Source organism: Grus americana, chromosome 6 (genome assembly GCF_028858705.1).
Source record: "Grus americana isolate bGruAme1 chromosome 6, bGruAme1.mat, whole genome shotgun sequence".
In the NCBI taxonomy this organism is placed as follows: domain Eukaryota; kingdom Metazoa; phylum Chordata; class Aves; order Gruiformes; family Gruidae; genus Grus; species Grus americana.
In genome coordinates this window covers 8,132,657-8,159,116 of record NC_072857.1, presented here as the reverse complement: position 1 = coordinate 8,159,116, position 26,460 = coordinate 8,132,657, and the positions used below count along the sequence as shown (strand labels likewise).

At 37.9% G+C, this 26,460-nt stretch overlaps 1 protein-coding gene across 6 annotated transcripts in view; it reads left to right on the top strand.

The window, feature by feature from the left end:
- MGAT5 (alpha-1,6-mannosylglycoprotein 6-beta-N-acetylglucosaminyltransferase) overlaps positions 1–26,460 on the top strand; it is a 133,308-nt gene that overhangs the window by 95,100 nt on the left and 11,748 nt on the right. For all 6 annotated transcript variants that reach the window (XM_054829878.1, XM_054829873.1, XM_054829875.1 and 3 more), the window contains 4 exons: positions 11,970–12,119; positions 19,747–19,893; positions 23,800–23,916; positions 24,742–24,816. In XM_054829878.1, the coding sequence (XP_054685853.1) occupies positions 11,970–12,119; positions 19,747–19,893; positions 23,800–23,916; positions 24,742–24,816 (489 nt within the window). The remainder of the gene's footprint in view (positions 1–11,969; positions 12,120–19,746; positions 19,894–23,799; positions 23,917–24,741; positions 24,817–26,460) is intronic.

Genomic DNA, 26,460 nt, shown 5'->3' with positions numbered 1-26,460 from the left:
TCTAGATTGATGTGGATCCTTTGCTATTTATGCACACCTTTCTGATAGACTAAAAAGTTTTTATAGTTTTGATATTGCAATAATTTTGGAAAATGCAGAAGCTGTTAGAAGTAATGGAAAATTGAAGGTGTCAGAGGCTTTGTGAACTTTAATCAGTCATAAGCAAATGTGTCTTTCAATTATTTATTTTCTTATATCTACAACCAAAAATATTCTGCATTTTGAACTGGAAATCTTGTTTCACTAAAGACCCTAGAAATGTTCAATCTCATTTCATCTTCCTGTAATAATATCAGAGTTCTGTTTATTAAATATTACTGTATTGTCTCCCATATGCAGACAAGAGCTGCAGAGTAACACCACTGAGGTTTGGTCATATTTTCACCAAGTTAAAATATTTTGTGCTGTTAAGCTCACAGTGGTCTCTGCTTTTTGTCCACTGTCCTTTTCTGAAACTCCTTCCAGGCTGCCACACCTGGCAGAGTCTCTCTTATGCAGTTTTCAAAGAAAAGCGATTACTTACTAATAGCTGGATTTCTTCCAAGTTACCTCTAGCTCTGCGTGCCCATATACTCTGTATGCCTTCTCTCCGGCCTAAAAGGACCTTATTTTAAGCCTCTTGTCAACTGAAAGAGGAACTAATCAGTACATGCTGTGCCGTACATAGGACCAAACAGTAAGACAGTGTGAGGGCACCTGCATCTCACATTTTCTTTCCTTTTCTCTTCATTGGCATGAGAATATTGGTCTTGCACAGTTTTCCGAACACAGAAGCAACATTTAGTCTGATAATTATCATTATACAGAATAAATTATTGAAAAATTACAGCTACAAGTAAATGGCCCATCAGTGAGACAAAACAAAAACTTAAGAGAAATGGGAGAATCTTGCCAGTGTTTGTGGTAGCAGAAAGATAGAGCTGAATGCTTCTTGGCTTCTGTGCTGAGAAAAATATGTATATTAGCTGTGCATTTTCGACTGTGATCTCTCAGGTTTATATCTGAGCTTATTGCACTAAGCCGTGTAATCTATGTCTTAAAAGGAAATTTTGCTTTGCATCATAGTAAATACTGTGACAGTTATTCTATTTGGCTCATGGTATAGAACAACTTAGTGTAACCCTGTGTGCAGTCTCTTCGGCCTGCGGAACGCTGGAGCAGAGCTAGGATCCTTTCATTCAAGTCTCTTCTAGCTGCGGGTCTCATACTTTTAGTTCCTGATCTCATTATCAGACTCTCAGGAACAGTTGCATATAGTAATCGTCTATACTTCCTGACCTGATTTGTAGTGCATATCAGCAGAACAACCTGTTGAATACTAGTTGGATTTAAGTAACAAGATAGTTGCTTAGTCACCAGGGTGGTGTTTTTTTTTCACTGACATATATATCTTTCTTGGTTTATTCAGCCTGCATGATTTCAGAAATATGTATTAATAGCTTATATGCCCAGAGGGGAGATTTGTGATTGCCTAGGCAGAGATTCTGTATGACACACAGGATATTGATGGGCTGATTAAGACAGAACCATGGCTTTTTGGAAAAGAACATCCAATCTTGATTTTTAAATAGCACATGATGGAAACCCCACTATTTCCAATGGTAAAATCTTCAGGTAGTTGCTTTCTCCCTTAAGACTTTACCATTTAGAAACCTGTATGAGAAATAATGCAGTTTCCAGTCTTAGTAGCAGTTATAGACTTTGTCTACTGGACTGATGATGTTTCTGTTCTGTTTCCCTGTAGAAATATATAGGGTGAGGTCAAAGTTAACCCATAGTCATCTGAAAAGCCCAAGTGCTGAACCACTGAGAGCTTTGTGCTTTCTAATCCTTAAGTGTTCTCACGTGTCTGTTTTCTCTGAACAAAAAGATTTCAAGATTGTTCACATGCCTTTTGAAATGTGAATGTTAGCAAAGGGCACATGAGCCATACCAGCACCAAGTCAAAATGCAATACTATATGCACTATTACACATATCCCCTTTTCAACATTAGGAACTCGTGTTTAGATGACTTCTCAGCCAAAACCCTTGTATCTCTTCTTTTTTTCTTTTTTTTTTTTTTTAATAACTGCTGCTTTTCAAATCACTGCTCCATTTTAGTAAGTATTGCCTGTCTTGTTTCTTTCAAGATGTATGACTTAATACCTCGCCATATTAAAATGCTTACTGTATGCTTGTTACATCAAGCACATTAAAACTATAACTTGCTGACTGTGACTGCAGCCATGCCCATATGCACTGATACATAAAGGGTAATCACTGCAGATAGGTTTTGAATTGGTGACAATGTGGGATGTGTTATCTGGAGTGATAAAATCCAATTCTTGTGATCAATAGGAAGCCTGAACTAATCTCGTGTCTGTGTAATTTGCTTATTTCGTGTTTCCTTCATTTTCTCTGTTCAATGCTCTTTTCATCTGCCACCATGGCTTGTACTGAACCCAACTAATCTATTTATCCTGCTACTTTTCTTTATATTGAACATGGCCAATTAACAAAAAGTGTAATCTCCACAGAATATGTGTCACTACTGGGTCCGATCAGTCGTTAGAGAAGCACAGTATGAAGGGGAGAGCATTCCAGTCCCCAGACTGAAGTGCTTTTGGGGAATATTACTTGCAAATAAATTGTTTAATTTTAAACCAGGCAGGTTGAAATGGAACTGAGGTACGCAGAGGACCTTTCTTCCTGTGGATGGGACTAGAATAGCTAACTGCCATCATGGTTTTCTATAGTTGTGGGCACGGATCCTTTTCTGCATCTGACAAGGCATGTTAAAAAAAATAGATGCCATATTACTTGTCATTTCATTGTTGCTAGAAATCACCATATTCCCTGCTCTGCTGCATGGCTGGGCAGTGTTGGTGAGGCTAGCTCAGATGACCCACCTAAACTGTGTAAACTAACTGGGTTATTGTAGCTGAAGAGAATTATGGATTGCTTACAGACAATATTCTGTTTTCCCACATTGTTCAATGGGGCACAACTCCCGTATGAATATAAAGGGTAATAGCAGGAGGAATACAGTGATGACTCCTGTTAGCTCTGCCGGAGACAGAAAAAAATGTCAGTCCGTAGCCTGAGACCAGTGGTATTTGTCCTGTGTAACAGTGGGGAAGTCTAGGGACATCTTGCTGGAGGTCAGGAAGGATGTAAGCTGCAGAGACTGTAAGATGCATCTTGTTTACTTCCCTCTGATAACTAAATCAGTCTTAAGTGGGCTGAGGATTACAAATAGGAGGCTCTAAAGAATTTCACTACATTTCTAAAGGTTTTTCTTAGAGGAAAGCTATCAAGGGCAACATTTGCCAAGTTTTGGATGTGTTTGTTGTAATAAAAGGTTTGGGGTTTTGTCTGGGACTTCTGACAGTACTAAGGAGTAAAGAGAGTCCTATCTCCCAAAGTGAAAAATAAGGAATGAATAAAATGTGAGTGAAACCCATAATGCTCTCCATTATCAAAATTGGCTTTAATTACAGAACATTGCAATTAAAAGGGAATGTTTGAAGCCTTTTATGTTGTCTTTACTCCTTTTTCAGTCTAAGTCTTTTTTTCTTTGTTCTTCTTTCTGCAAGTTCCTGTCATACTATTCCAATACTTCTACCCTTAATGCTAGAAAGAAAAGAGTCAGGAATAATTTTACACTAGTTGCTATTTCTTTTTTTGTGGAGTGCTGTGAGAGAAGTCAGAATTTTGCTTATATCAGGGAATACCAATCAATGCATAACCTACAATTGTATGATGATTGCTTTAGTAGATTTTATTGTAGTGTATTGCAGTTGCCTTAAAAATATTTATATATTTAAAGTCAAAATAATGTGTGAGTTTGTTACTAATGTCACTTGACAAGATGGGCATTCTTCTTAAAGTATACTGTCTGCATTACCAATTTTGAAGAATTGGAGATGGGAAATGGTAACATTTAGCTTGTTCTCAATGGGAAAGTACATAACCAAGGCTGTTCTTACTCAGTTCTCCCTATTGTAGCTCTGTGTGACATATGTAGTTTCCCTGTCATATACCCTGTTGCATGAAGTGGGAGGAAGAAAGTGGGGAGAAGTCAGAGAGAATAATTATACTACGAGGAATATTTCTGTTATGAGCAGAGATCAGTGTCTTGCTGTTGGCAGTGTTGCCTTTCCCTTCCTTCTGATTGTTTTTTGTGCTTCACATTTAGCAACAGACTTTGGCTGAACATTTCACTTCATTTTTTTAAGCTAGAAGAGACATAAGGGAAGGGAGAAAAGATCCTTCTCACCTCTTCTCTCCCATGTGGTCAGTGTCCTCACAAACTTGTCTCATGGTGTTCTTATTTTGTCTTTGTCCAAATTTGCAGCAGCACTGTGGGCTTGTCTATCGATCGAAGCTTACCCTGGTTGCTGTCACCAGGCACCAGGAGCACTGTCCTGCTTTATGCGACATAACATATTGAAACGAGACAGACGTTGTAGTTCAGCAACGTGTCTGAAATTCACCATTTGCTTCTGAAAGAAGTATGGATCAAAACCCCAAGTAAATCAAAGCAAATGAGCAGCTCTAAGTGCAGTAAATAAGTATACATGTATGTACACTCTTGAAGGCTTATTCTTCAACATTTATTATTAAAATTAGAATTTCATTTATTATGAAGAAAGAAAGAAAAGATGTTTTCCATGAATATTTGCATTTCAGACAGGTCAGTGATCAGCTTCTCTTTTTGCAGAACTCTACAGCTGCAAAATTAATTAGTGAGGTCTTTCAATACCAATTAACACAATCATCTACTAATATTTGATTATCACAAAACCAACACAACCTTTTCTTCCTGCGGTCCCACTTCCTATTTTCTTCTGTACCGCTGCATTTCTCTGCTTCAGCACTTGCAGTGCACAAGTATGTCTCATTGTTAGTTCTGGAAATTTCCATTCAAAGGACAGGAAATTCCAGGTTAGGCGTTAGTGCGCATTACATGACAAGGAAATTGTCATATCTTTCAAAAACCTCACTGTAGAAGAAAGTGGAGAAAACTTCATGGATGAACTGCAAGAAATGAAGAATAAAATAAAGATGATGATAGGGAAGTGAATAAACAGGATTTCTGGCAGATCTTGAAGAACCTAAGTCTGTGCTGTGATGTTTTATTTGTTCTTTGTGCAAAGATTATATATGTGCAAATAAATAACATATATGTGCTAATGTCTATTTTATATAGAAATATATGGTAGGTGCCTAACAAAGAAGCCATAAATGGACTTTCAGGGAAGAGCAAAAGCATGGTAAAGTTATGTAATACTTCCTTTGCATATTCTCTCTCCTTCCAGCTTTTTTCAGCTCAGAGTATTTTCTGAATCTGTCTATTGATAAACTGACTGTGGAGATGCTTTTGAGATCTCAGCAAGAGGTGACTTCAAAGCACTTGTCTGGTCATGAACCTGTGCAAACTTTTTTGCCTCCATGATGTTCTCTGTCACGGAGCCCCTCAAATCTCTGACCGGTTGCAGGAGGAACCATTAACTTTTGGGTTTATCCAAACCTGCCTCCTAGTAGCTTTGTTTGGCTTCCTTTGTAGCAGGACATTATGACTAATCAGTCACTATCCATGTTCTTTATGCCAATTACGGTTTTGTAAACCTCTCTCATATTCTGCCAAGTTGTCTTTTCCAAGCTGAAGAATCATAAATTAATCATTACAGGTTTGTTTATGTAGCAATGGAAACCATTCTGTAGCTTGGATCCTTCTTACCCCTCTCAGAACCACATCCAGTATTCTTGGCTTCTTTTTGACAAAAGAGACCAGAACTGCAACAGTGTTCAAGGGAGGAGAGGACTGTGTGTTTATAGAACAGTTTAATGATTTTTCTCTTTATTTCTCTATACCTTTCCAAATAATTCCTATCATTTACTTGGTTGGTGGGTGGACTGATTTTTTTTCATGGACCATAATCGTACTTTTTCATAGTGCAAAGTCTTCATTCGTGAATAATGCTGGTCGGCTCAGGTCCATTATTCATATGTGAAACAAGGACTGGTTTTTGGCACATGCATTACTTTATTTACATTGAATTTATCTGTCATTCTACTCCCTAGTCACTCAGTCCCTTAGGTTACTGAGGGGGCTTTTTCAAAAGCTTTACAACCTTAAGTCTTCAGTATTGTGATGTTTTTCTGCAACATTTTGAAGTTAATTTCAGTTTTGCTACTTTGAATATTATGTATTGATTGCACACTATAAATTCTCCATTCTTTTTAGAATTTTGAGTACTCATTCACAAGGGTTATTCCCTTTTATCCTAAGGAGACTTAGTTCCTTTAATGACTTTTAAAGACCTTTTGTGGTTAGTTGGTTGGTTGGGGTTTTTTTTTGGGGGGAGAGGGAGATTTGTTTGTTTGTTTATTTTTAAAAATCAAGTACAATACAAAAACTGAGTCATTCTTTTCTACATGCTCATTGGTTTCTTCAGAGTACATGACCAATTTGGTGAGAGCGGATTTCCTTCTACAGAAAGAATTGAGTATTTTAATTTTGTTGTTTTTATATATTTATATAGTTAACACTTATTTGAGTTTCAGATAACTTGTTCAGCGTAGAATTCACAGTTGCTCATCATGAAACATTGAATCCTCTTCAGATCCATTTATAAATTCAGTACTCTGCATTAAGTACTCCGTGGCTAAGAGTTTGAAAGATTCATATTTGAGGTCCAAGAGGTATCATCTTCTCTTGGTGATTTACCACTGTATCTTAATATTGTTGCACATGGAATTCTCCAGCATTTGTGCTGTCTTCTAGTTTCTCCAGTAGAATAGGATTTTCATTATTCAAGGATGTCTTGAAAAGTCTTTGAGAGTGAGTGTGACGCTTCTCAAAAAGAGAGATTTTCCAATCTTATGTTTGTGTCTCAACCTCAGTTTCCATACACTGTATGTACACGTTTTGGTAAATAAGCACCCAGATGTTAGGACTTCTAAACTTAACAGTATGCATTGAGGACATACATAAAGATCATAGAATGGTTTGGGTTGGAAGGGACCTTAAAGATCACCTAGTTCCAACTCCCCTGCCATGGGCAGGGCACACCCTCCACTAGACCAGGTTGCCTGAAGCCCCATCCAAACTGGCCTTGAACACTTCCAGGGATGGAGCCTCTACAACTTCTCTGGGCAACCTCTTCCAGTGCCTCACCACCATCACAGTAAAGAATTTCTTCCTAATATCTAATCTAAATCTACTCTCAGTTTAAAGCCATTCCCCCTTGTCCTATCACTCCCTACCCTTGTAAACAGTCCCTCTCTGGCTTTCCTGTAGGCTCCTTTAGGTACTGGAAGGCTGCTATAAGGTCTCCCCGGAGCCTTTTCTTCTCCAGGCTGAACAACCCCAACTGTCTCAGCCTGTCTCCACAGCAGAGGTGCTCCAGCCCTCTGATCATCTCTGTGGCCCTCCTCTGGACTCACTCCAACAGGTCCATGTCCTCCTTCTGTTGGGGGCCCAGAGCTGAATGCAGTAAAAAGATCTCTCCCAGTACCTATTTTTCTGCATTATATTTGTCCAAGCTTTATAAAATCATTCTGTTCTGACTTTTTCAATGTAAGAAAGTGAGACTGCATATTTGGGCTGGTTTATGTACATTTTGCAGTTTCAACTTTCAACCCATAAACCAGTTTAGGACTCTGATTCAAGCTTTTCTGTAATGTAGTTGGCCTATATTTCTGCATATGTGGTGCTTAGTTTCATTCAGTGCTGAATATCTAGTGTTCTGCGAGGGTACCTGAATGGTCTAAAATTGCAAAATACTGTGGTAACCGCAGACTGACAAACTGATGGTAAAGCAGAGTTGTTAGTTACCACCATCTACCACATCAAGAAAACTAAAAGCAGAGTTTAGTTCTTAATGCATTGTGTTTCTACCACGTATTTTTGTAGCTTTTATACTTAAATTTTTCACCCACCAAACTTAAAATTTCAATCCTTCAGACTGTGTCTTCTTGTCAACATTATCTTAAGGAAAGACTTATCAGACAGTTGTCATTTGATTTCTTTGGTGAGAAAGGCCTTATGATGATGCTTTTAAAAGTAGGTGGAAATAATTGCTGAAGAGTAATAACAGTTCTGCAGTCAATGAGCAACAAAAAGCACTTTCCTGAATGGCATGTTTATTTTAGCTGCTGAAAAATTCTTTCAAAAAAGGTTTGTATGACTGTTACTCACCGTTACTCTTCCATTTTGATTCTTAGGAGAAATAATTTGCTTTTTATTTTTTATGTGGTTATCTCTCATGCTTGAAGGATAGATTTGCAATATGGACAGCAGACATGGGTGAATAGCGCAGTCTGATACAAAATCTGCAGAGAATGTTGATTTTGCGTTACTAGCCAGCAGCCCATGATATTTTATCTTTGAATTCATTTTGGAGGAAGTAAAAATCTGGAGTTTGCTGTCAAATCATATAAGATGAATGATTATTTATATCTGCACCCAAGCAAGCAAACTCAGGAAGTGGATTAACAGTTGAAGGAATGTTGATATTTTGTTTGCAAATCACATTTCTTGATTTATTTACTTGCAGCCTTTCTATTTATAAATGCCATATTTACGGTCTCATTTTCTAATTCAATGTTTTTAATATTTAGAATTGAATTATGTGTCCTGATTACTTTTGTGAAGTGGCTTATTACAATATATACTTTTATGATCCAAAATAACACTTTCCTACAGGGAACGTGGGAACTCAGGACTACTTAAATGCAAAAGGAGACAAATATTAGTGAGATTTGTGTAAAGTATAAGGTGCTAATGGTATTTTTATGATACTTTATAGATGATTATAAAAGCAGTTACTTTTGACTGAAAGTGCATAAAGTAATAAAGGAGTGACTGTTTTGTGGATTGTGCTCTCTGAATTTTTGGCTGGGCTTTTTTGTTGGGTTTGGGGTTTTTTTCCATCAGAAAGACTGTTGGAAAAATTAAAAACAATTGGTTTATGTACTGGGAATGAAGGAAAGATGCTGCTCTTGGTTCCAGTTGTTCTTTAAAAATTTCATTTGGTTAAAAGAAAGAGGGTTGCCCTTTGTGGGATTAAAGACTTTCCCCAGCTTGTGTGTATTGTTTTTTCATGTTTTTACTCTTGTGGTTTGAAAACTAATTAATAAAATTTTTACATAATGATACCTTTACTTACATTTATATATCTACAAGGTTTCCTTTGTGAGGAAAAATGATTTCTATAGGCTCTATTGCACAGTCTAGAGTAGTTACCCATCTTGTGGAGGTGGAAACCCAGTGACACCATTTAAAAGTCCATTATTTTTCTAAATATCATGGGTGGAAGAATTTATACTATTTGGGATACTAAATGTTTTATCAGTGGTTTTAGACTCTGAATCAGGGAAAAATCAGTCATATGCTTAAGTAATGTTCTCAACCAAGGTTATGGATGGTTAATTTAATATTTTGTTTGCACTTGCAGAGATGCTTAAAACATGCTGATTTTATCACTGCTTTTGCTTTGTCTTCCTAAATTGTATTGATTCATTATATATTCATTTTAAATATGATTTGTTTGTCTGCTCAGTATGATATGTTTTTGTAACTTCAATGGTTTAAGTAAAAACCCTCCCTCTGCTTCCTAAAAATACTACTGTAAATACAGCATGGAAGCCTGTTCTTTTCATCCTATCTTAGTATACTCTTTTTTTTTTTTTTTTTTTTTTAATCCTATATTCCCTGTTTTGTAGTCATCAAGTGCTGGTATTTATATAGAGGACAGCACATGGATATTGAAGGGAGATGATTTGGAGAATACCTTGTGCTAAGTTCAAGGTCCATTGGATGTATCAAAGAGTGTTTCTAGCAGAATTTAAGCAACGAACTTCACAGATGCTTCTCAGAATCCCACAAGATTTTTATTGGTATCATGTATAAACAGGAGACACATGAAAATGTTACGTTTCTTTTGGTCCATTTTACATTCATCTTTGAAAATGAGTTAATAAAGATAATGAGATGGCAGTAAGGCCAGTTCAGATCAAAGGTTTATCTAGTCCAGTACTCTGACTCCAAAAATAGCCAAAACTTGATGTGTAAGAAAGAATGTGAAATCACGCATGTTTCACAGCCACCAGTGGCTCATGGACTTCTTGGGGCAAAAGTTGTGTCTCTGTGTTCGGTAATGATTCATGGATTTTTCTCTTGATCCTATATAAAATCTTCAACAGTCCTACAGCCAACACTTTTCTTGAGTTAGAGTGCATTCATGTCATCAGTTTGTGTGATATGAGCCAATAAAATCCGAGACACGTGCATTAGAGTTCTTACTGTAGACAGATCATGGCAGTAGTACCTGTGCTTCATTGCCTTCTCCTCCCATTCAGAACACTGAAGCCTGACTCATAGGCTCTGCTCACAGGAAAAGCCAGGCAGGCAGGATTAAGCTGTGCCTCCAGCAACAGACCACTGCTGCATTCTGGAAACAAGACCAGGGTACTCCATTTATATTTCTCCTGCACATTTGCAAAGAAAAAGTTCTACACTGGATTTTCTCTAAACAAAATATATGAGCTTCTCAACAGTTCCTAATTATGCTGCTTTACAAATAATGGGAGGAACATCTCTTTCAGAGTAATTAAAATTCGAAGTAGAAGGAAAAATAAAAACCAGAGCAAGCTTTTAGTTTTTTAAATAATTTGTGTTAATTAACAATAACAACAACCACTCAAACACAAAAGCACGTTTGTCTCATTTGTTGGCTGGTTTATGTAATACTTAGCCCAGGACATTGTCTGATGGGTGCAACTTTGGCATAGCTACCAGAACAGGGCGATTTAATAACGAGGCAGGCAATCCACTTCATCACAAACACTATCACCAGTAGAGCAAGCTAAAGCTGGAAGCCAGTTGTTATGTGGCATTAAATACCCTGTGTATTCAAATGTATACCAACAGTTAATTTAGCAAGGATGTTTCAAGAAGTGATAGTGTTCATTCAGCTAGGCCTGATACCTTATTGCTCCTGCAAGATTTGAAAAGACAGGTTTTTCACCAGTCTACTTGCCCTTTGAACGAACTTGAGTGAAATTATTGGCCAGCTTTCACACAAGGCTGTGGAGGAACAGTGTACAGAATTTACATGACAAAAATGGTGAGTGAAAATAGAATTCCTAAAAACTCTCTTGCTGCCAAGAAGTACAGAAACTTGTTGCCTGATTTTAGAGCTACTACTAAGACTATGTGCAAATATTGAGGGAGAGTCTCTCTGATCTGTGCTGCATACTGGCTGTAAATACAGTCTACAGCTAATTGCTTTTGGAATGCTAGTAGTCTTTAAAACTCAAAAAACATATGGCATTGAAAATTAAAGTAATTCTTGTTTGCAAACTAGGATGGTGTACTATTTTTATTTTTTTTAATGTGATACTAAAGCCATTACTCTTCTGTGGGTCTTTTCCAAAATGCCTCTAAAACTTTAGGTAAGTAGAATATCTGTAGATACCTCATGGAACGCAGATACTAGGTATTTAGATAAAGGTGCGTATTCAGTTATTCAGCTGGCAAGAGTACATCTTACTAAGGTGAGATTCACCCTTTTCTTCACAAAGAAGATAATAACTATTATTTTGCATCTCTGACAAAAAACAAGTGAAAATCTGATATTTCAGAATGAGTTTTTTTAGTATTTTTAGGCCAAGTATTTAGGCACGCTGAGATTACAGCTATCTGATGGTGACCTGTTTTTTGTCCAATTAGAAATTAATAGGACTATGGTATTGATTTATTTATACCTCTACTATGAATAAAAAAGCTGCAGATTTTTTCCAATCTAGTAGAAAACAAAACTGATAATGTAATGAAAGATCAAATATTACTGAAATCCTATAAGAATGAGTGAACAACTTCTCTTTCTGGCTTTTGTGGTAGAGGAGATAAGAACCAGCTCTAAACACTACTGCTTGAAATGTGTAAAGACTGAAAATATTTTATTGTTGCTGTTACAGGATAAGAAGGCTTATCTGGACATCATCCACACCTATATGGAAGTCCATGGAACTGTTCATGGGACAAGCACTATTTATATTCCCAGCTACGTAAAAAACCATGGTATACTCAGCGGGCGGGATTTGCAGTTTCTACTCCGAGAAACCAAAGTAAGTTTGTCAAGAGGGAGTAGTGGCAAAAATAGCTGCAGATAGACAGTATCTGAAGTGCATGCATTTCACCTCCTGCAAATGAGCTCCTAATTTAAAAGCATTGGAAAAAGACCAAATGTAAAGGAGCTTAAGTTGCCTTCTGTGTGCTAAGAATACGTTTTTCATCACGTCCGTGTTTTGTGGATTGACAGCTATTATTAGAAAATTAGAATGACAACCTACAGTCGCAGACACATTTAACAACCAGCTTGAGAAATATGGGTAAATGCATTTTTCATTTTCTTAAATTTGATATTCAGCTCAAGGAGATTATCAGCTGAGAATGTGCTTTGTTTTACATCCCTGATGTGAAAGTTAGGTAATATCTGAAAGCTGTACAATAGGCATGCTTGCTTTGTCCTACCAATGACTTTAACCTGCAGCGACCCTACTCTCTGTGGGAGAAAAGAAGAAAGGCACGGACTTCATTCACCATTCAGCTCCTTCCTCTGCTTCAGCTGTGCAGAGCAAGCGAGCAAAAGAGCGTGGGTTTTGTGGCATGCTTTGCCTGTGGCCCCATAGTCCAGGGAACTCAAGATAAGGGACAGTATACACATTGAAATAAATAAACTTTTGTCGCCATAGTTAGAATGCTTTGTGGAGTTTTCTGTGCCATTCCCGTAATCTTTGTGGCACTTTACAACATTAAAACACTTTAGTAGATTACATTTGAATAGGATGTTTAACTTTCGGTTGGTGAAAGCAGTGGTTTGTATGTTGAAAATTAGCAAAATGTGTGGAACTGCACCACTTACTCCCCATTGTTGATAGTTTCTTGCTGTGCACTTCTACAGAAGAGTCTATTAAAAAAAGAAAAGAAAAAAGCAAGCACCTCCCAGTCTTCCCACACAACTGCAGAGATCTCCTTTTTGAAATATTTGGGGAAATGATGGTAATTTGACATCTCTGTGTGACAGCTGTTGGCAAATTATGACTTTTTAAAGGCAACTGCTGTGTGTATGTACTCGATGCATACAGACACACATAATGTTGCAGATTAAAAAGTCAACATTTACTTTCGTCATAGATAATACTAAGTTTACACAGCTTTTGCTTGTGTGGAGTATGAAATCACTGTGTTAATCATAATACTAACGTGGGAAGAATATTGACATTGTAATAACCCCAAGCACAAACAGTCATGTCTTTCTGGAGAAAAAAAAGTGTTCTATTCACTGCAATAGCAAAATAAGCTAATGGACTTCCTGTAGAATTACAGAAGTCCTTATAATTTACAAAGTACGGTTCACAATAATGGTTATGTTTGAGTAAGTCTTCCTCTAATTCTTTATCAGTCATCTGACATGTATTACACTAAATTATCGGTTATATTTGCTGTGCCCTAAGATGCAATGTAAGGACACATTCAATTTAGGGCAAATTCAAGTTGATAGATAGATATTATGCAGCTCAGCCCAGTGCAGTTACATGGGTTTTGTAACACAGGAAGTAGCCAGACTAGTTTCACTGAGTTTTTGACTATTAATTGCAATATCAGATGGAAGATATTATCTTGTGATTGTGAAGTACTACCAAGATCAGTATGTTGCTTATTTTTTACAAATTCTGTGTTTGTGAAAAGCATGGATCTACACTTTACTATTTTCAGAGTCCTGCAAGCATTTCAGATTTTAATGATTTTCTATAATATTATTGTGCATTGGTGTTTGGGTTTTTTTCTTCCTAATATTGGGGAAAATCCTTTGAGAATTTGCTGCATTTTCAGTAGATGGCACTGAGAAACACATCAATGAGTTTCAGAACCCTGTATCAGGAAGCCAGTGTTTTTATCATATTATGTTTTTGATACAATCTTTCTTAATAAACTTTTTTTTTTAAAGTCTGCAAACAGTAGTTTCATATGGCTTTTCTGAACTTTTGTTAGCAGATTTGCAAATGACAAAAGCTGTTTTCCTTTTAAGGAAATTATTTATTTATGATGCAGCCAAGCTAAGAAAACTTTGACCTGATGATAAGCAGTTAAGAGTTCATCTGCTTCTCCTAATACTTATTATTGTCAGGCAAATGGGAGCACAATGTATTTCTGATGTTGCAACAAAATGAAATTAAATATGGCTTAATGCATCATGAATTTTGGTTATTGTTCCTGTCTAATATTTACTTGTTCCAATATATCTAGTTTAACAGAAAAAGTAAAACAGCAGCATCCTGGGATTGAAAGTGGAAACTGAGATTTGCCATCTAATTTGCTTGGACTTTTTCAGTTGGAGGTGGATTTGTGTTGGGTTTTGTGTTGGGTTTTTTTCCTGGCTGATGTTTAGTATCTCATCGGTACGCTGGCTGCTCTGCCTTAGCATATGGTTGCCTCTCAGTGTTGATCAAGAGACATACTTGCTCTAAGTCATCTTGTTGCCTGTACATTCACAGTTTCAGATTTTGATATCCTTTAAGAGACAATCCTTTAACATAGCTTAGCATAAAACGCCACTTACCTGTCTCTGCTGGCCACCTGCTGCACATGTGGGCCAATTGTGTTTATATCAAATGGATCATGGATTGAATTGCCAAAATAAGTGCAGGTTTTCCAGTAAAATCAAGCTGACTTGAATAGGAGCTTTGTTCCCTGAGGAGCCTTGTGTATGTGTGCACATGCATCCAGTGATGTTCAAGGACACTTTTTAATCATAATCACTTTAATCACTAGGCAACGTGACCAGAGCCCCATAATGAATTTAGTTACGGGGTTTTGTCACTAGACAATCAGTGTGCTGAAAGTATGTGAATAATGGGAGCCATCACTCAGGGATGGTAACATCTGTGGGTACAATGTTCACTTGAACCATCTAGGCCCACTGTTTGCTGTCTCCAAGTAACCAGCTTTATCTTTATGCTTCCAGAAACTCTCAGATTCTTCTTTTTCTTAAACATATGTTTTCAGACCCAAGGGCAAGGATTGTCTTTCATCATTTGTGATTTCAACATTGTGTTAGCAAGTTTTCGTTGGGTCAGCTGACAAATGATCTAGTTTTAATAAAGTCAGAGCTAAATAATAATTTAACAAATCACACAGTTCAGCGTACTTAGAAGTGTCATTTTATGTTGCACTGCTTCATTTTGCCCTTAGACAGCAAAATACCGATAGGTGACAGCTCAGTCATGATTCTTGATCAGAGTTTTGCATTCCCAAAATGTATGCGGTCTCTCTGCACTAGTTGGTATAGGACACAGTTATTCCCAAAACCATGCAGCTGCCATTTCATTTGAGTGCGTACTATAAAGCAACACACTTCAGAATAAGTGTGTTTTCCAAGCAGGAGGGGGCTGTTTGAGACTCATCATGGCTAGTTCAGCTGTGTAGTGCATGACAATAACGAGACATGTCACCAGTTCCTAATGAGAAGATGTAAAGCCATTCATCACGTCAGAGGAAAATAGGGTAGGCGAGCTGGCAGCCTTCCTGCCAACTTACATGGCTTCTTGCCAAGTGGGCAGCTGGAGGAGTTGGACCAGACTCTCTTGGAAGAACCAGTACTCAATTCCTGAGAAATATTGCTCCTTTTGAGAAAGTTTCAGATGCAAGTTTTTACTTCGAGTCACTGTGAGTTTTTGAGGGAATCCAAATTCTTTTACTAAGTGGAATTTACAGTTACTAAATGGTGATTAATAAAAGTAGGAGCAACACCCTGTTTAGACAGGTTGGGAAAAATCCTGTTGCAATTTTGGATAAGCAGAAATAGGAAAACAAACTTTATTTTATATTGCCTTTTACGAAGTAATATATTTTTTACTTCCACATGCTCCACAAAATCAGCTGAGAAGACATTTAACTAGTGTTTCTATTCTAAAGTTGTTTCAATCACAAAAGGATTGACTTTTCCAGAAAGTATTTTATATTCATGAGAAAAATATATCAAGATAGTTAACAGCCTTTGCTACGCTTCTTTTTCTGTAGTTCAGAAGAGAAAATATAAGTTCAGTAAGGTGGCGTACAAAAGTGGTGATAAACCTGCCAACCCAACAGAATACATTAGATAAAGTGCAGTAATGTTAGAAAGGGGAGAGGAGAAGATAAACGCTCCTATTTAGTCTCTGAAATATGAAATTTTTCTCTTAAATATTCAGCTAGTTAGAATTACAGTCAGTGAAGTAAAACATTCACTCCTTATTTTATACTTTTGGCTATAGTTTAGAAAGACTGTTTGTTCAAGTAATCATTTTAATAATAGTCCGATCTGGTGCCATAAATGCCCCAAATAAATTGCTTAGTGTCTACTGAAAGTCAGTGGTTTCCAAAAAATAAAAGAAAACCCCACTCTTTTTTCATGGGAGCGGTTGTGAAGCACTTTTCATGTCAGAGAAGTTTCCATTTAGCTACTACAGCATGAAAGGACTGCCTACATTATAATCAGAAAAGAATGGTGGCTTGGCTGGTCTGATGCTGGGCGGCCAGCTCAAAAGCCTGAAATTCCAAACCAGGAGTTCAGGTCACTGCAAAGGCAGAAAAGGTTCCTGAGGAGCCTTTCTTGCAAAAACCAAAGTATTCCTGCTGAAGGGTTTCAACACCTGCTTTACTCAAGTTGGGCAAGTGAGATTGCAGATATGAATCCCCTTTCTTGATTCATGCATACCTGTAGGCACAGACACACCTGGGTAGAAGAATTTGCAAACAAGGAAATGTTTTTTTTTAAAAAAACCCACACTGCTGTTACCATGATCATTTTACATCTATATTTATTTGCTGTTCTCTCCTGTAGATATACTTTTATACTGCAAACTTCTGGCAATCATCTCATTGATGATTAGTGTTAGCATACAGAGCCTACTGTTAGCATACAGAGCCTACTGTGGCATGAGCATAAAGGAATTCTAGTCTGCATAGCAATTCTGCTGCAGCTAACAAAGCAAGATCAGGGCTAACGTTTTTGAACTGTGTGTACCCACAGTTAAGTTGCCAACATTGTCAAATTTGGAATTTTGCATCTTCAGCCGTAAGGTGAAGGTAGCTGCCCACAGTGGATCCTGTTACCAGGCACAGTGTCCGGTAAGAGAGGACCCCAAAAGCCATAGTCAGCAACCTTACATGGAGGCAACAGTGTGCATTTATATCACATAACAGTGGAATTACAGTCTTGTAAATTTTTATCATTTTGTGGGAGAGAGCCTTGTCTTCCACACAGCCTCAACTGTACTGAGGATGGATGCTTGCTTCACTAGTACCTTAAAATTATTGCCTGTTATTTCTACTTTTTTCTTTTTTTTTCTTTCTTTTTTCTCCACGTCTTTTTCAATTAGTGCCTTGCATCATTTGTTGCATACTTTTAGGAAGTACCTTGACAGATTGTTTTAGCCTTTCTGGAAATAACAAGCTGCATGTAATTCAAAGGATTAGCAAACTAGAGCATCGTAAGAATGAGTTACAGAAATGACCTGTGTTCTCTAATGCTTGCTTTTTCCATCATAATGAATGTGACTTTCTTGAGGCAATTAAGATATTCCTCAGTTTTGCTCTTTATACCATACAATAATACTAGCTCCCTAACCCGGAAACATTAATAAAGTGTAATTTTCAGGAGCAGGGTTTAGATTCAGTTTACGAGTTTCAGCTGACCTGATGACGATGTGATGGAGAGTGATAGAAGATTTTGGAGGGTTGAAAGAAGGCAGTGGGGGGCTGTGGGCAGCTGTGAGCCAGGCTGGAACCTCAGGCCAACAGGCAGCACACACATATGCACCATTCTAGCAATCAGACAGATAATTCTTTCTTTCTTCAAAGGTATGGTACTGTGTAAGAGGTAAGGTTGGAAAATGGATGTGAAACAGGTGGTAAGCTATTTATTATAGATTAAGTGTGCACTCTGTGCTGTCAAAACATAAGCCCATGTTTCTTTCCCCATGGAGCTTCCTCCTAAATAAACGGACCAGTCAGACACAGAACTGTTCAGCAGTGCACAGCGGCAGTTTATTAAAAAAGTGAAAAACGAAGCAAGCAAACCAGCACTCTCCACATAACAGACAAACACAGGATCATAGGAGAATTGATACTTCAGATGGTTTTAATTGCTGGTTCTCAGCTGGTTTTCTGCCTGAACTAAGGAGTAGTTTAAATAAATAACATCATGTGTGCAGATTGCATGAAATGGTTTTATGTCTGTTCATTATTTTCAAGAGATTACCTTTCTTTAAATTAAGCCTCTTTTGAGATCAAATTTAGTATGTATTTTTTCAGACTGAAAGGTAATGTATCTTATGCCATATATAAAAAAACCAAATTGAGATAATCTAGCTTTAGTGGAAATAGTCTTCCAGATCTTTTTTTTTATCAGCCGCTGGAGAGTTTCCTGTAAGATTTAAATCTGTGAGATAGCTGAGGAACTTTTTGCAAGTAGGTGACTTTTTAACCTTAAAATTGAAAACTGAAATAACAATATCCACCTCCATGCAGGGAAGATTGTATGTCCTCAACTATGCTGAGAAGTGTTCGCTTTCTTTTTAAAATGAGCCAACTCAGTATTTATTCTGTTGTTGCTGTGGGTCAGAGAGGATTGATGCTGCAGTGCCTGTGCACGACAATACTGACTACAGGCTTATGCATCAATGTTAAGATCAGCTCCTAGAAAGGGCCTTCAGTTTTGAATCTTCTGTTGCTAGGATTCACTTCCATGTTGCAGAAAATTTAATGCAAAATAGTATAATTTGACCTCTTTGAATATGCACATCCTGAATTTTTTTTTCTTTTCTTGAAAAGAGCAGTAGCTCTATATATACACACACACACATACATATTAAGTCATTCAGCAGTTATGAGAAATCACTGTTACGAATCAGAGCTTGTAATTCTCCCATAATACACAGACTTTCAAATAAAGATGAAGAATCCTATATTTAATTCAGGCTTTTTAATTATGTTGGGCCAGGAGAGGGGTTCAAGATCCAAATAAAAGCCAGACAACTCTGAAAAAATATTAAATATCTTTACATTGGAGGAAAGCATTGCCTTTTCCAGAGCACCTGTAGTCTCGGCTGATGTAAGAATAGCTTTGTGATGCATTTTTCCTCCTTCAATTTACCTTGGAGGCATTGAAGCCTCTTAATTCTTATGCAAGCTGTTGCTGCCTAGGTGCAGCATCTTCAGCTGCTGTTTGCTGCCATCTACCGTTTTAATTAGAAGACTTAATCAGTTTGGCAGGAGCATGTTCGTATTGGCAAAACCAGCAGGTGAGCTGATGTGGGAGAGAGGGGGGTGTAGCTGTTCCATGAGGTTGCTGCAGTAAAACCTCTACCTGCAAGAGAGCCCCAGCAGTTTCATTTCAACACCAATCAAACCACCAAATGACTTTTTCTTTTTTCCTCCCAAAAAAAGTAACTGAAAGGGTCTGTTGTAGCCTCAGCTCCATAAAAAAACCACCTCAGCTCATTACAGAAGATTATTGTCAAATGTGTTTTACAGGACATTCCCCTACTGCTTGGGTAAGAGGGGGTGAGCTGCTGAATTTTCTTCTTAATGTTACTTTCTTTTTTAGGCTGGGTACATTTAGAATGCACTATTGTTTATTTTAAGTTAGCTCTTAGATTTCAGGTTTTGTAAAGAAAAAAATTAACATAGTCCTTGTTTTCTATTTTTCAGCTGTTCGTTGGTCTTGGATTTCCATATGAAGGGCCGGCTCCTTTAGAGGCTATTGCTAATGGATGTGCTTTTCTAAATTTAAGATTTAACCCACCAAAAAGCAGCAAAAATACAGAATTTTTCAAAGGCAAACCTACAGTCCGAGAGGTAAGCTTTATCAATCTTGGTAATTTCTTTATTGAAAATGATTGTGGATTTCTTTTTAGTAACACAATATATGAAAAATGCATAAATGTTCAGTTTATTGCAAAAGGTGTGCAACTGTTGTTTTCTTTAGCCATTGATGGGATTATCAGCCCTTATTTTTATAGGATAATAAAAGTTTGTCATTAACATCTGTTAAGCTTTACCTCTAGATTTGCCTACATTCTGCTGAATCTTATTGATAGATCATAAACTGAAGTTTCATGTGAAAACCTGATGTTCTGCCCAGGAACAGATCGTATCATCTGATGCATGATCTTTCATTTGAAAGAGGTTTTATTTTGTTGAAGAAACAAACATTACTCTGTACCGTGCAGGAAATAAATAGGTGTTTAAGTAAATTATAAAAATGGCATTTGTGGGTGGAATTTTTTTTTTTTTTTTCCCCTCCAGAAAAGACCTGCCTAAGGCACTGCTGAGCTCAGGTATTAATGGTCACAGCCCACCGTGCTTGTGGTTAAACACTGCACGGAGAACTGACTCTTCAAGAGAACAGGAAAGCCAAACGTCAAGCTTTCAAAAAAACCAGTGTGTTTAGACTCTAGTGAAAAATGAGGCTAAGTGAATCAGCCCCCCTCATCCTGGACTTTGGAATATTTTTCTTCTTCACTGTAGGCAAAATTCAGCCTATACCACTTGCAAGCATTTAACAGTCATGGAGCCATTTCTGATATTAGCACTTTTGCCTGTGGCCATGGCTTGTTCATAGGTGTATATATGTATTTTCTTTACGTACTTATCTGAAGGGAAAGCTCTCTGGTAACAGATAATGAGACCTTTGCACAGCCATATCTCCCAATTCAAGTTACGCTTGGATTATATAAATTGCATACTGAGCAGCCCCACCTAGTTGATAAGCAAAGGACAGTTTCCCATTTTAAACCAGTAACATAAATTCCTTATGATCTAGGAGTGTAATTGCCTTTCAGCTTGTTATACATTCAGTAGGTACAGGACATGAGTTCAAACTCACCCCTTCTCACAGCTTGTGTTGCTAACAAATGAGATAGCAATAAGGCAAAATAGTCTGTTTAAACTTTCTCCTTGGGCTTGGCACCTTTCAAAGCTTTTCTTCAGTGGGTCGCTTGACTGTTTGTCTCATTTCCAGTTGTTCTGTGCCCAGACACTATAACTGGTCAGGCTCAGTAAATAATCAGGATCCACCGAACTCTTTAGTAGGAATTTTAGTTCTTGGAATGCTATGCTAAATCCCACTGGTATGTGTCAGCGCTAACAGAAATGCTGTGCACCTGACTTGCACAGAAAAATAATCCCTATCAACTGCTTTAGTAGAAAATAATATAATGAACATGCATCACAAATATTGCTGCATTCACATGCTCTGCTGACCTATCATAAGAGTAACCTTTTCTCTAACTGGTTTTCACAACTGCATTTAGATCCGATTGCCAGTAATCCACATGCTGGTTCTTTGGGATTAAGAAAGTCCTTAAATCCTTCTCTGTTTTTTCAAGTGTTAAAAGAGAACAAAAAAAGCTTTTGTAGTTCAACAAATTGATTATCCATAGACGAATTTGAAGGTAAAGTCTGTGTTTAGTACTTCTGTAAAGTAACCATTGCAAGTCACTATTTCTCTCTTGTTCTAGGTAGAATTTATTGGGTAAGGGGGAGTTGACTGTTTCCCCTCTCCCCCTAAAGTGGGGTCCTGTAGTGAAGACTCAGTACAAAAATTGGAAATGACAGTTTTCATTTGAGATCGGTAGTTGTTTTATCTTGGGATGTGATTTTGCTGGGGGGAAAAACCCTCACCTTCAAGCAGCTTGTTTTGTACCAGTATTTGTACCAATATTTGTTCTCCATTCCTGCCCTTCCCCTCCACCCCCCTGCCCCTGGCCCAAGGAAGAAAATGCTAAATCTGGATGAGATGTGTGCTTGGTGGATGTGGTTTCTTTCATTTTTTTTGCTTTTAGGAAGGAAAAAAACCTATGACCTGAAATTAGAATTAATTCCAAATTTATTTCTAAGACTTATTATAGATTTTAATTATGGGCAGAGGGAGTATCTCCTGAATATCTAAAACATTAAACCTCAGCTAATTAAAGCATTTCAGTATTAGGAAAATGTCTTAATATTTTTTGAGAGTATAGATGCAGAATAACTGGTGCAGTAAAAATGTTACTCTGAATACTTGAAACAGCTACTAGTCTGAGAAGTTTAGTTGTTCGTCTTCCAGGTCAGATCTGGTTTTAATATTGCTCTCTGTCTTTCTGAGATGGTAGAGAAAGAGTGGTCTAAGGCATAACTCCTAAAGCTTTGTGGAATTTAAAACACTGTTTTATGTTCATATTTTTAAAGGTGCAGTAGAAGGGTTTTTGTTGTTACTGAAAGCAATAGGAATGTAGCTACGGCTATCTGAAGTGCAGACATAAGTGCCCTGGGAACTCAGCCTTGGTAACCCAAATTTTTAAGTGCATACAGTTTTAGTGGCAGTAGAAATACTAGTGCAAAAAGGTTAGAATATATCAGTCTCCAAGAAGGACTGGACTTTTTGGAGGAATTTAAAATATGCTGATGGGACCACAGTGCAGTGGGCTGTAAGTGAGTGCAGGCAGCTCGGGGAGCTGCCTGTGTGTGAAAGCATCCTGAGCTACCGGCCCAGCAGCTGCTGTCTTCCAGCCAGTTCGCAAGCCCTTGCCACCGCGCTGCCCTGCAGCCAAGGTTGGGAACTGGCACAGAGTCCCCTGCAGCATTGGTCTCAGAGCACAGATTTGTGCTAGCTGATCCCATACGTGACTTCAAGACTGGCTTCTCTTGTCCACAAGCAAAATGGAATAGGCAAAAAAATTTTAAAGTAATTTCTTGCATTTTCTTGAGGAAGAGAGCAAGTATGGTATATGCCCAGTGCAGGAGAAGGTTCTTTGCAACAGATATCGTTTCCTACTTCAGATCTTTTGTACTGTCTGTATTTTTTTCTTTGTATCATGCATAAAGAGGCAGCTGTATAAAAATTGTCTAGGAATAATCTATCCTGTAGGGGGTTTTTTTGTATTTATTTAAAAAGCAATTTTCTTCTGAGGTCATTGTGAAACAGTCCCCTCTCCTCTGCAGTTTTTGCTTCCTCTCCATTTGCATGTTCCTGTCACTCCTGTGCAACCTGTCATAAAAATGACTTTTAGTGCCATCCTTGTGCACTTCAGTGCTTGTTCTGAAAGTAATCTCTAATATAACTTTTCTTAGTTACCTATTTGGATATTTATTGAATTTGTTTTCTGACAAAGCAGTGAGCAAAATGCCAGTTAACGCTCTTGTTGAGATCAAATCACACTATCAGCAGCAAGAGTCAGAATTCATCTAAGCAACAGAAATTATTTTTTATTCACTACTACTTACAGAAGCTTGGAAATGTTTGAAATTTGAAGGAAAAACAGGGCAAGGATGTTGTCTGAAGGTGAGACAGGGCAAGGATGACATCTTTTGAAGCCAGTCATGCAGGTCTAACCAGGACTGGGAGCAATTACAGGTTTTGAAAACACAGGGCTGCTCTGTGAATGAGCTGTGGGGAAGCAGGGTCACATTGTAAAAGTAATTTCAGTAAGCATCAAGTCTTCTGCGCTATGGGTCATTATGAGGATCAAACCCACAGATGAGAGGTGCACAAGTGTTACTTGTGATCTGCATTATTGTCTGATTTTCAGTTTGCCAACTACATTCACTCTCTAAATTTAAACACAGAAAATCTGAAAGGTAACTCAGAAGGAATGATGCCAGCTGTTAGATTCTAGCTGAATTTTTGCGTTATCCTAGTGCATTTCATCCAAAAAGTCTGCTGAAGAGAGGGAAGGATATCTTGACACATTAATTTTTACCAATATAATTTCTTCCTTTCAGTTGACATCTCAGCATCCCTATGCTGAAGTTTACATTGGGAAGCCCCATGTCTGGACTGTAGACATCAGTGATCTTTCTGAAGTTGAGAGGGCTGTGAAATCAATTTTGAATCAAAAGGTGAGAAATGTATCCTCAATTTGTCATCAACGCTTGAGGGTGTATTGTGTACTGCATGTAGAGTGCTTCCTAATGTTAGTGTAATTAAAGCAGAGTGCTGCACTTTGGCAGCCTATTGGGGGGAAAAATTGTTATTACGTCTCCGTGGTATCTGATTATCGTGTTTTAGTACTGGATATGTCAGGTTTTTACCCAAAAAAAATGAGCATGAGAGGATTTTTATAGAAATGTGAATTTCATATTTAAATTATACAACAATCTATATTTTCCATGAGGAAGTTTCCTTGTTGATTCTTAGAGCCTTGCAGGCTATCCAAATACATGCTCAACTCTTTTGACTGATTTTGTAGCCATGACATAACAGCCACTGAAGTGCTTGTGCACTTAGGGCATGGAATTGTAATGAGGGCACTTCACTGGAGACGGGGTGGGCAAAGTTCGAAGTAATTTTCAAAGGTATCCCATTCTTTTTTGTGATAATGTTTTCTTTTTCACTTCAACTCCAGAACTGAGCTTAGTTAAAACAGGAGCTCTAGAATCCCATAGGGTCTTAGGCTAGCTTTATATCTATTACTTTGGAGTATACCCTGAGTTTCCTTAAAGATAATCACTGAGCAACTTCTATTGCTGTTGCAAAGGAGCAAAAACCAGCTTAAACTGCTGATGGTTTTGTGAAATTGTGATTTGTTAATGAGTTTATTTGCATTTATTGTTGCTAGTTAAGCTATAATGTAGTATTTGGAATGCAAGCTGGTACCACACAGTGCACCACAAATTCATTTAAACAAAAAAACCTTCTAAACTTAACACACTGTGTTTCCACAGATTGACCCTTATTTGCCCTATGAATTTACATGTGAGGGAATGCTTCAGAGGATGAATGCATTTATTGAAAGACAGGTATGAACTCTTACTGTGGATGAATCTTTTGTTTTATGTTGGAAAGGGAGGACTCTCTCTCCATTTTAAAGCTTCTCAGTGTTGTTGCTGTTCATGTAGAAATAGTAGCTGTGCAGTCCTCGGTGTTATATCAAAGCAGAAAGGCAACACAATTTTTCAGTGTATATGTGACGACTTTAACTGTGTACACACAAAAAGTCTTTAGATCACGAAGTATCACATAATATAGAGATACTTTTGTGGTAGAATTGCACTTAGGCTAAAGCCTCTGGGTGGATTTTTCAAGCATTTAGTTTCAATCAATAAAACTTTAAATGGTTTGGAAACCAGTTACTTAAAGGACTTTTGGTCCCCATGCATTACTGCCAGCTGAGAGCAGAAGGTATTGAGTTGGAGTAATAAACTACAGAGATTTACATGGGATCCTGATTTCTAGAAACTGTATGTTCGCTTGGACTTCTGCCTGAGGCCAGATCTGTTGGAGTGGCCAGGTCTGCCTTTTCTTCTGGTTGCTGCAGGAGATAGGAATAACCTATATTTCTGTTATGCCAGTTCACTTCCAGGATTTCTTACAAAAGCACTGCACATGCTCCTGTACCTGCATTTCTGAAAGAGGACGGTATTACAGACAGTAGTAAAGAATAACGCAGCTCCAGATCAGAAGTGTAGTTAACATAACATAGCTATTTCCAGTTTCCTGCCAATAAACCCTTTATGCTTTCTACTGCTGTATTGATGACATAGTCTGTAAAAGTATCTCTGCTTCTTTTGATTCTTCTACTGGAGTTAGCTGTAATCGAGAGATTTTGTCAATACAGGAGGAAATGGAGCTCAGTGTAAGGGAGAAAAAGAGACAATCTAGAGATAGCATCTGTGGGGCAAAGCTGTCTCTCCCCTCTGGACCTCCCCCAAGAGCTAAGCCCTGGCCTGTACTGCGCGCTTCTCGGAAATAAATAGAGCATTGTAATTTTGTTCATTGCTTTGACTAATTGTCAAAAGCCATTATTGTTTCACAGCCCACAGGATGCTCAAGCATCATTATTAGCTGCATGTGTTTAGCACTGTGCCTGATTAACATGTCAGATGAAGCAAAAATAAAGATTGAGACCTTATTTTGAAGAATTTATGGTGGGAGGCAGGCACAAGCTTGGAACAGGAACAAAGATGCATGGAGTTGATCTGGTTCGGAGGTTGTGGGGTGCCTTAACCATGAGAGTGTGGTCTTCAGGGAACGTTTGAATGTGACAAGGATGGGGCCAGCTACACTCACCCACAAGTCACCCTGTGGGGCAATGAAACTATAGGATTTATAGCTGTCTGGAGTTCCCCTTTTGTTGCCTTGGCCCCAGAGCTGGGGGGAGGACAGTGTTAACAAGAAAGGTTTAGCAAATTCCCTGAATCTTCAGATCCAACAGGTCTTTGGGATCTGAAGTAAGAGAACTACTGTGAGCTGTGGTTTCATGTTTAGTGGTGCCATCTTCAGCTGGATTAAAACAGCTTTCACTCCAAGCTACTCCTTCCTGCCAGTGCACTGTCCCTGCCAGCAGCCCAGTGTGGCCATTAGGTGCATCTGTGCCATCTGCTGAATCCATCCCTTGATCCTGTTTGCTCACAAACAGTTGTGTCAGCTCTGCAGAGCGGCAG